This window comes from Ruditapes philippinarum, unplaced genomic scaffold (assembly GCF_026571515.1).
Source record: "Ruditapes philippinarum isolate M1 unplaced genomic scaffold, ASM2657151v2 ctg2291_1_1_1_1, whole genome shotgun sequence".
In the NCBI taxonomy this organism is placed as follows: Eukaryota; Metazoa; Mollusca; class Bivalvia; order Venerida; family Veneridae; genus Ruditapes; species Ruditapes philippinarum.
The window spans coordinates 248,435-259,573 of NW_026859584.1; the positions used below are offsets into that span (position 1 = coordinate 248,435).

The 11,139-nt window shown below is 33.2% G+C and overlaps 2 protein-coding genes across 2 annotated transcripts; one reads left to right on the forward strand and one right to left on the reverse strand.

Annotated features, from left to right (window-relative positions):
• Window positions 1-2,897: 2,897 nt before the first annotated feature.
• On the forward strand, window positions 2,898-6,196 carry LOC132757163 (uncharacterized). Its single transcript, XM_060748367.1, has 3 exons — window positions 2,898-3,041; window positions 5,108-5,129; window positions 5,772-6,196. The coding sequence occupies exons 1-3, from the start codon at window positions 2,898-2,900 to the stop codon at window positions 6,194-6,196; spliced, it is 591 nt and encodes a 196-aa protein (XP_060604350.1).
• Window positions 6,197-7,678: 1,482 nt separating this feature from the next.
• On the reverse strand, window positions 7,679-10,514 carry LOC132757168 (uncharacterized). Its single transcript, XM_060748373.1, has 3 exons — window positions 10,377-10,514; window positions 8,994-9,123; window positions 7,679-8,392 (listed from the first exon to the last, which is right to left on the reverse strand). The coding sequence occupies exons 1-3, from the start codon at window positions 10,377-10,379 to the stop codon at window positions 8,145-8,147; spliced, it is 381 nt and encodes a 126-aa protein (XP_060604356.1). The 5' UTR covers window positions 10,380-10,514; the 3' UTR covers window positions 7,679-8,144.
• Window positions 10,515-11,139: the final 625 nt, after the last annotated feature.

The window sequence follows — 11,139 nt, forward strand, 5'->3', positions numbered from 1 at the left end:
ATTGTCCATATTGGGTAGAATACCCCTATTGATTTTGGGGACACAATGTCAAAGGTCAAGGTCACTATTACTTTAAAACTGAAAACAGTTTCCAGAACATAACTTAATTTTTATTTGGCCATAGTGTTGAAACTTCATAGGATGAGTGTCCATATATGGTAGAACACCCCTATTGATTTTGGGGTCGCACGGTCAAAGTTCAAGGTAGCTATTACCTCAAAACTAAAAACAGTTTCCAGAGCATAACTGAAGTTCCATTTGGCCCACAATATTCAAACTTTATAGGAGGATTGCTATTTGAAGGAGGTAATACTTTATTTAATTTATGTAATGTCTTACAAATGCTTCATCCTTAGTAAAAAAAAAAAACACTTTCGGGCAAATAATTCTCCGCCTAGCGGTGCTCTTGTTAAAATATATCGAGTTATAGATAAAATTTATAATTAGTTAAAAGACAAATCTTGAGTTTTGATCAACATGATATATTTTATGTGAAACAAAACAATAAATTCAGTAAAAAGAATCATTTAACAACAAAATAAAATATTATACCTCATTTGCATACGCCCTTCTATATTTAATATGACGTCATCCAGTCCATATTAGAATTTTGGACCGCCCCCGGTCTGTATGCGGTTTATGGACCGGATGACGTCATATTAAATATAGAAGGGCGTATGCAAATGAGGTATAATATAAAATTATACAGCATTTTAAGAACTCCAGTAGAAGCAATATGAACTCTTTTAACATTTCTAAAATTGTAAACTCGAAAACTACTATTTTCCATTTTAAATTTTTAGTTGACTTGTGTCTTATGGTCAGAAAAATGTGCAGCCTGACCGGGACTCGAACCCGTGACCATCGGAATACTGTACCGCTCTACCGACTGAGCTATCCGGCTGTTTACACAATATCTCCCCTATTAGTGAACAGTTCTAAACTGTGACAGTTGTGAAAACAAACTAAATGATCTTTACCTAGTTATCATCAAGTACTGCTGTGGACATTATCTCTTTCGTAATAACTGTCACGGAAAATTTACTCCTAAATAATTTTCTTATTTTACCATTTCTTTACGTATTCCAAGATAGTTCTATGGCAACCAACAATAATCCTGCCGTGGTAGCTTCTTACTTTCTGGAATGGTTGCAAGAAAATTAAGAGGATATTTTTTCGTTTGAGTGAAATATGGAATATATTTTCACGAGCCGGGACGGCGAGTGAAAAATGTGGCATTTTATCATGTTGAGTGAAAATATATACCATATTTCACGAAAAACGAAAAAAATAACCTTTTTATTTAATTTCGTTATCAAAGAAAAATGGTTACAAACCCTATTGCTTGCTACGCAACTGCAATTGTACAGCGCACAGTAATATATTATTGCGTCTTGTTTTGCACGCGATATTTGGCGCTACATTGTGACGTCACGTAAACAACTGTTTAAACGTCTGTATAGCGTTAATAACTAAATTAAAGATATTGGTGTTCGGATTAATTTTCTATCATTCTAGATAGTTTTCAAAGCAAAATTCAACAAAAGTTGTTTTGTATTTATCAGATTTTTCAAACAAAATGGCGACAGAAGTCCCTTAAAATAAATAGAGGATATTCAAGTTTTTTCTATAAATACATGATTTATTTTTATCGAGTGGTATGAAAATAAATATTTCATGAGTGGCGTAGCCACGAGTGAAATATGGTAATTTTCATGCCACAAGATGAAAATAAATCATGTATTTATAGAAAAAACTTGAATTTTCTGTTTATTATATACATTTTTCTCTTTTTTTGCGATAAAATTTCAAAGACTTTCCCTTAAATTTTGTGTACTGGCAGAATTTAAAAGAAAGTAGTCCGGTAAGACACCAGTGAAAATACGGAAAATATGTTTCACTGCAGTGAAAAATAAATTTTTACAGTGAAAATACGGAAAATGAAAATACGCATTTTATTTCATCAATATTTCTCAATATTTCATTTATAAGTATATAATAAATAGAGGATATTTGTTAAGTTCAGTGTAAGATCGGAATATATTTCACCGAGTGAGCACCAAAAGGTATATTTCACGAGTGGCGCAGCCACGAGTGAAATATGAACTTTTGGTGTTCACGAGGTGAAATATATTTCGATCTTACACTAAACTAAACAAATTTTCTTTTTATTTTACATGCTAAGAAACGTTTAAAAAGACATTTTATCCTAGTACTAAATGAAAAGCGCGCCAAATTCTAATACAACGTGACGTCATTTACGACGTCACGTCATTAAGCTGGTTTCCAGTACTATGCACGCTGGTATTTCTCTGAGACAACGTAACGGGCTTAAATTCAAAACAGTGAAATTATCAAATTGATAATTTCACTGTTTCAAACAGTGAAATTACCAGTTTATAAATCACTGATATATTTCTATAATCCATCGAAAAGCATGTAATAAATATGAGTTTTAACTCCGCCCAATTTCATATTTATATTTCATATTCATTTAAAAAAAAAATGAAATATATTTGACTGATATAGCACCATATTTCATGGATAAAATTAAATAAAGAGGTACATTTTTTCTTTGTCATTGATGATCTATATATTTTGTACCTAGATAACAAGATGTCACTATAAAATAATTATATATGTGTTTAATTTTGCTTAGGTTTATGGAAGTGGTTTGTTGACTGAATTAAAATAAATCTGAACATATTGTTCACATATACACACGAAATATCTCCATGGCATGCACGGTTGGTTAAGTTTCTTATTCATATTTTGTTTATTTTTGTTCATAGTTTTTATTTTTCTTATTCAGAAAATAGCAGGGCACACTGTTTCACAGTTCAGTCCGAAGATTTAAATTTTATCTACTTTCTACATGAGTTCCTTGTTGCATCAGGATGGATGCTAGTACCGAAAATGTTATTGTGGCAGATATACAGAGGGCGTTTCGATGGTTTCACAACAACAGAAGGTGTGGTGATGGAAGTGTTATTATAGGCAGTTCGCACATCAATCAGGTGTACTTTTTTAAAGGTAGGAAGGTACGTTTGATTAAGATAGCCTACACATCGAATATGAAATTTATAAAACTTACACACCTCCTCTATTATTTGTGACAGGTATATATTTTTATAGACCTGTTTAAACAAAAGAAAGTTCGTTATGAGGTCTATCTTTTGCACGTGCACAGGTCAGTTCTATTCTAGACAGACAGACCCGGTCATGAAATACACGTGAAAAAATAGACCTGCCTATGCCCAGAAAATGCAATCAAAAATTAAAACCCTTTTAACTAAGTAATTATTCCAGCATCCCTACATTAAATCTTTTCAATAAAAATAATGGATAGCATATCAGAGTTAGGACACAAATAACATTTATTTAATCGCGTAATTTTTTAAGTAATTGTAATTCTGTCATTAAGTTCGTAATATAACAAAATGAACGCTTCAAGTTCATATGTATGAAACTATATACATGTAGCAGAAATCACATCATACTCCTGACCATTTTAAAATGTTAATAAAGTTATAAGTGATTTAGTTTAAAACATTTTACGATGAACGATCATGTTTTATTCTAGAACACTTTATAATCTATAAAATATAGTTTCGGTTCATGTATCTCACACTTGCCAACAATATACATATGTAAGTCTTTCGTAGTCTGTTGGGTATCCACATATTGCCCTTTGGACAGTTTCCCCCTCGCTAGTGTGCCCCCTTTTTGCAATGGCGGTCAACTGCCCCCTCATATCTTTGGAAGGGGCGGACATTTGTCCACCTTCCCTGTTTTAAAAAATATTTTATTGTTGAATTGTTTGCTACCATAATTCATCGCCTATTGTCGAAATTTCATTGTGCTTAACTCGTGCAAATTTGTGAAAGTCAAAATAGCATCCATAAATAAATAAAACTAAAATGGTTCCATTGGCAAACACGAGATGACAAGTCACAACGGCAAAAAGCGGGCATACGTCCGGGGGGCAAATGTCCTAGAATCTGAATTGTCGGATACGAAATACGATCAACATTAATTATTATTCATTCTTTAACATACTTTTTATAACGGATCTATTCACTTTATTATTTACAAATTGCACATTTAGCTTTTTTTTTATTTATTTTTTATTTTAAAGGGGAAAGCAAAGTATATATTGTATTTATAAAAGCTTACCTGTTTATGCGTTGTGTTAAAAATAATATTTGTGCATTTCATCAAATTTCAAGCCAATGTAGTTTTAACGGTGTGAGTTGGATATCGGCCTCGTACATCGATCTTTCTGATTAGGAAAGACCTGGTCACGAATTTCATGAAACACCTCGAGCGCTACGCGGTCTCGGTGTCACATGAAATTCGTGACCAGGTCTTTCCTAAACAGATAGACCTCGTACTCGGTCGATATCCTATACAGAAATACTAAACCTTTAGGATTCTTTTTACAGCATAATTATACCTAAATCTGTATTGTGTTCGGGTCTCTTATCTGTTGTTTATGGACAGTTAAAGAGCGTTGTGAAACCGAATGATTTTCGCTCGTGCACATGCAACTGCATCAACTATGTACAGCAGCTTGGAAAGAAATGTTTTCAATCATGGAACAGAATAATGTTTACAGCAAATGAAATCCACATGTAATCTCACTAATCTCACATGATTTTTAAATCAGCGGTGAGAGATAAATGACCCTTAGACATCAACTGCTACGAAGAAATTACGCCTCGCCCGAGGATCGAACCAGCGACCCCTGGGTTACAAATCCGATGCTTTCCCGATTAAGCAGGCAACAATTACGACCATACATAAAATAAAAGCCACATTGTCCTCTACTCATTAAAAACTGTTGAATGTATCGGTGTGAGGTTTATTACTTTACTAACGTAAGTAAGAACAAAAAGACAGAAATAAACTGATTGAATTAAATTATATTTCTTATTTAAGATCCTCAATAACGTTTATTTTATGTGCATATACTTCAGTAAAATTTAAAACAACTGTGATTAAAGTTATTTACTTTGGCTATAATTACTGCCTCTTTTCAAAGGGAGGATTCTAAATTATAAATTGAATTGGAAATAGGGAATGTGTGAGATACTGCTTCATGCAGATTCTACAGTCAGTTGGACCAGGTACGTTTGGAATGGAATGGTCATAGGATCAGAAGGAGGCACCCCAAGGAAAACCCAATACAATGTACATTATTCCATCATCCCGAACTTTATGGTATATAACTTTTTACATTATTCTCAGTCCAAATAAATTACCTATTGATGCATTTTATATGGACATTTAGATTCTCCTTATGTAAATGGTGGTCAAATAATCTTAATGATTACATTTCAATAAATAAATTAAAAATGTTGTGTTTGATAATATTGACTAGTAAATTTAAAGTTCTGAACAAAAATATTTTTGAGAAATGAGAAAATAAGAGTGCACAACAAGACTGGACAAAGTGGTCAAAGTTTTATTATCTAAATAACGGACCTATGATAAAATATAAATAAATATCTATTACTTCGCTTCTAAAAACAAAAGCAAGAGGGTAAAAAACATTGATTTTAACCAATCTAATTGAGCATAGGAGTTAATCACAACAGGTAAATTTTATCGTAGTTTTGACAGGCATATACGGGGAAAGTGTCAAATAGCCTACTCTCAACTTAAGAACCTGAAATCCATTCGTAAGCATCTGTTTTAGAAATCAACGGAAATACTAGTTCATGGTTTAGTCAATTCCCACATCGATTTTTGTAATGGACTTTTTGCAGAAATACCAGTTTATCAAATAGATCGACTTCAGAGACTCCAAAACCAGGCTGCTCGGGTAGTAATGAATGTGTATGACCAACCTAGTGCTGATCTCAGAAAATCTCTACATGGGTTACCAGTCAAGGCACGGATTATGTTTAAAGTAATTCTTATTGTTTTCCGAGTAATACAAGGAACAGCTCCAACGTATCTCCTAACTTTGTTTAATTGTGTGAGAAGAAAATACAGTCTAAGATCAGCTGCTGATGACACTTGTTCACAGTTTGTTGTGCCAAGACGCAGGACCAGACTTGGTGACAGATCTATTTCTGTTATGGGACCTAAATGGTGGAACGCCCTACCAAAAGACTTAAAGTGCATTGCATCGGAAATTGCATTCAGAAAAAGACTGAAAGCACACCTCTTTGAACAATTTTATAGATAAACAGTTTCGTCAAATGTGTATATTATATAGTTTTAATCTGTGGAAATGACTTTGACATTATAGGATCTTGTGAAGCGCAACAGAATATAACTGTATAAAGTGTCGCGCTATAAAAATACCTATGATTGATTGATTGATTGATATTTGAAATATTGGAGACTGTGTTAAACAATAACATACAAACCGCATTTTGAATGAATAACAGTGAAAATTTAATTCAAATGACAATACCTCTTTAGTTAAATATACGTAACTAGAGTTTATAATAATATTTCCAATTTCATTAATCAATATGAATAGTAAGTATATCATATATATGTATCAAGGTTATTCTTAGATTAACACGATTCGTGACAAAGATAACGTGAATGTCTCTAACCATATTTGTAAAGGTTTATATGTCTATTAAATATATATATTTTAATAATTCATTGCAAGTTTTGTGCTTTTTTTATCAGGCACCAAAGACTATAAAATGGTGATAGACATGGGAGACTTGACAAGATTTAAAGAAATATATCCTCTATCTAATCCAAGCGGTTGTCAGACATGGAGAATTAACATTGAGTGATCTTCTTCAAAGAGGTGGAAGACGTAAACCAGAAACACTTCAGGAAGGGCGAGACGTATTACCATGGATTATAAAAAGTTTTAATTGATGTCGGGGAAACTTGATCAATAAAGTCATGAATGATATATTTTCATAAAGGATGCAATAGTGCAGTCAAAAGGCTTAAGCTGCAGACTACCAACAATACATGTACATTTTAGACTTTTGATATTTCTACATTTCGCTTTTCCGGCATTGTGCAAACATCACAGAGTGTTAACAACCTCATTGACGACGCTGGATTTAGACCAATCACTTTACCTCACCTCGACCACTTAGTGGTCAGGTGAGCTAAAAATTAAAACACTTTTTATATTCAAGGAACTTAATCACCAAGAATCCAGGTCAGGTGTGATTAAAACTAGGTCAAATAAAGGCATATTTTATACAGTTTTTATAAACCTCGATAATACATGTACTTGGGTTTCTTGGGACTCCTGGCAACATTAAAATATGGATCACGGGGATAAAGTCTGGGCTCAAATAATAATTAAAAAACATATCAATGTAATAAATCATGTTATAGTAAGATCAGCAATACTTTGTTAAAACAATGTAAAAGCTGGTAAACATAACTGAAACATTGACTTGAATTGTTAATTGACATTCTAATCTGATGAATACATAAACATTTGCAAAAACCATACATTATTTCAGAATGTTATAACGTGTACACAGTAACATGTAAATGAAAACGCATGCCTAATGAGATAGAACTATAAGTCATATTTCACATTGTTTCATTTATGCATATCAAAAATAAATGATTGTTCAATAGTCATTCATATAGGTTTCTAAGAGTTAGCCACTAGACTGTAAAACGTTTTGACTAAACTAAATAAACCAAAACACCAAAGCACATCAAATAAAGTTACACTTTTACATTTGAAGGGTGACGCCGCGCTCGCATGTAACAAGTTTATCTGTTTTCACGCCAAAACTCTTCTGTTCTTTTCCTTTATACATAGGCACAAGGTTATTATTTTTGTAATGCAAAGCAGCAGTCACAGGTATAAAACACACTACATAAGTGTACAAGCAAGGCTTTACCAATCAGTTTCCGTTCTTTTCATAGGAGCTCGCAGTCCAGATCGCACGTTTCTCAGTACGGCTTTTGACAAAATTATTTTGCTCAAATGACAACTTTATTACATTACCACTGAAATGCCGGTAGACAGAAATATAGATGTTCAGTCTACATGCACTTTGATGGTCATTTATCAAAGATACGATATAGGTAGAATCTTGGAGTCTTAGGTCACGATACAAAGGCAAAACTGCATATGACGGGGAACATACGGTCTCAACTCCATGCTCCTATGGATGTTTATACAATTTCTACACCTTCAGGAATCCTGCTGACTCCTTAACTGCTCTCAAAAGCAGACGGGACAATGATTCCGGATTTTCATTTCTAGGTAACCACATTTGCAATCCGCAGGTTGAGACGAATGGCAGTCGAGTCGAGTCTGACTCTTGATTGTAAAACAAAATATCTATTTCTTTTGCAAAACCACATGGTGGAATCTGATCCCACCCTGTAGAAAAAGTAAGCAACTCGGCGAAGGTAACAGGAACATCACGTTCTGAAATTGAAAGTTTTTTATAAGGAAAAATACAAATGCACAATACACAAATTTCAAATTTATTTAGTCCTTTCGAAAGCATATCAACCAAAATCGGAAAAAACAGTCTCTGGTTTTACTGTGCTCTTTATGAAAACTAGTACAATGCATACTCTACATAGAGCCGGCTTATTATACTGAACCCAATGATCTTGAAATGCATAAAGATAAAGCATGACGTGATTTTTTAACAGCTCCACAACGCATATTTTTTGCATGGTCTTGATTTCAGTTCATTTTCAGTTTTGTTGCCAAAACAGCCAGAATTCTGGTCCTATCAAAAGTTTGAAACTTATTGCCCTCTGTTCATCTTAAGATGTTTCAGAATCTAACATGAATACGTTGAGCTATCACATGATCCATATTTCAATCCTTTGATCTTTTTTAACCTCACATTCCATTTTAAACCCCACATGTATATATCTTAATCTAACAGTGAAGTATTCTACCGAATAAATCTCATGACGACAACTTGTACACGAACAGATGTACTGTCGGGCGGAAGATAAAGCTATAATTATGGGGACTTATAACTATGATTACTGCAGTTATTTTAACTTACCTTCAATTGACTGTAAAAATAGTCCCCATGCATAAACCGTAACGTCTTCCTGTAGCCTTGCATTGCTTCTTTCGTCAATGTATGTAACTTTGAACAGTGAAGCTATATCGTCTGCACTCGAGGTTCTTTGCTTAAAACAAAATAGTGGCTTGAACAGAACACAAAAATGTTTAATTCCAAATGAATTTCCTACTTCCTCTAATATTTCTCTTCAATGTATTATGCAGTAATTTTTAATTTTCTGAACAAAATTCCTATACCCTGAGTCATTATTTTAAGATGAACTCTACAGTATGAAATACATAAGAGTTTACATACTAAAACATAAATAGTACTGAAATAAAAGGGGACCAAACAAAAGTATTTCAATATATTTAAGAGAAGTCCATACCAGGATGGTTCTAGAGCAAATGTTAGTGAATATCCATCTAGGTTCATGTGAGAATAAGTTGTGAAGATATTTTTTTTCAAAGGAGCTATTGTAGCTCTCGGTCCAATTCCTTTCTGCTTAAATTGTAAATTATTAACATGTATATATTATCTAAATAAAAATATGTTTAAACCAAGATATTTTTTTTCTATTTCTAGCTCCAAAATAAAGGGATCATGTACTCAGTAAGTACTATCAGTATGCAAAGTTTGAAGGTCCATTTATTAATCACAAGCTGTTTTTAGGGCTCAGGCCCCTGCGATCTTGACTGTTGACATTGTGTCACTCCAAAATCAGTTACGCCTAGTAATCTATTTATAATTATGATGAGTACTCTCTGGATGTGATGTTCGAAAGCCGAGGTAAAGGGGTTCTAAATTTATTGATCAGACACTATTTCATTGTTTGAGTGAGTGAGTGAGTGAGAAGATTTTAAACTTTAAAATTTAGCCTATGTAAAACAATACCTTGGGGTCGTAATTTGTACAACTTTGGTAACGCTCCACTTGATGATGATTTAAACCAAATATCTAAGCTCTTATCTTGAGTTTTGGAGAAGAAGATTTTGAAAAAAGGGCTGCATGGCGCCTTGAATCCTATGGGCATAATTTTAACAATTTTCATAAAGGACCATTACATGATGCCACAGACCAAATATCAAGGATACAGGCTTTATGATTTTGGACTTTTCCAGATATAGGCCGAAGTAACATTTTGAAATCCTAACCCTTTGACCCAAGGAGCAACTTCAACATTTTTTGTAGAATTCATCCAAGGAACATTCCTGATAAGTTTGGGTGAAAATGACTAAATGGTTTATGAGGAGATGTCATTTAAAGAAATTGTTGACTCACACACATACGAACAACGGAAGCCAGACATTGACTGATCACAAATGTTCACCTTGTTAATTCCTGACAGGTGAGGTAAAAATTAAATAGCTTGAAACAAACCATTTTCAGCTGTGCTCTAGTCTCTTAATCAGTAACATCGGATATGCTAGGCTTGCAAGATACACCTGCTATCAAATTGTACATTAGGCTGGAAAGGAAAGTGGGACAAGGTCCTCTATGAACGTTGAAATATGCCATCATCCTCCCAAATAACATATAATCCCCTCTTTCTTCACCTGTAAATATAACATTTTACATAAAAAGAGACCTGAAAGGGATCTTGGTGCTTGAATAAAATTTTTGATTATGTTTGGATTTAAGTGAATTACCAAAACCAAAAAAATGGTATCCATAATAAGTCTTAATGTCTTAAGAAATTTTTATTTGATCATAATTAAAGGTGTTAAAAATGTTGACAATTTGTAAACTTTTAAAGTATGTATTTAGAAACATACAGAAGAAAGCCCATCAATCAAATATACCTAGCAACCAGGAAAAAACTGTCTTGTATTGACAAATAATTATCATTTATTGTTTTATTCTTAAAATCTATAATTGATTTTGTGAAGAGTGCCTTGATCTTACAAAATGAATGAAATATTTTTGCATTTTCACACTTAAAAAAATGCAATTCCACTTCTTTGTATAGTATGACACTAATAAAGGAGGAAGATTGCATTTGTTCAACAAGTTTTTCCTATATACATGTACTTATAATGAAAACCAAGAACCCTGGGTTAGGGTCAATGATGACCCCAAGACCATAATTGGAACAAACTTGGACATTTCATGCTTGATATCTCAGCTCTTGCATTTGCTGTAA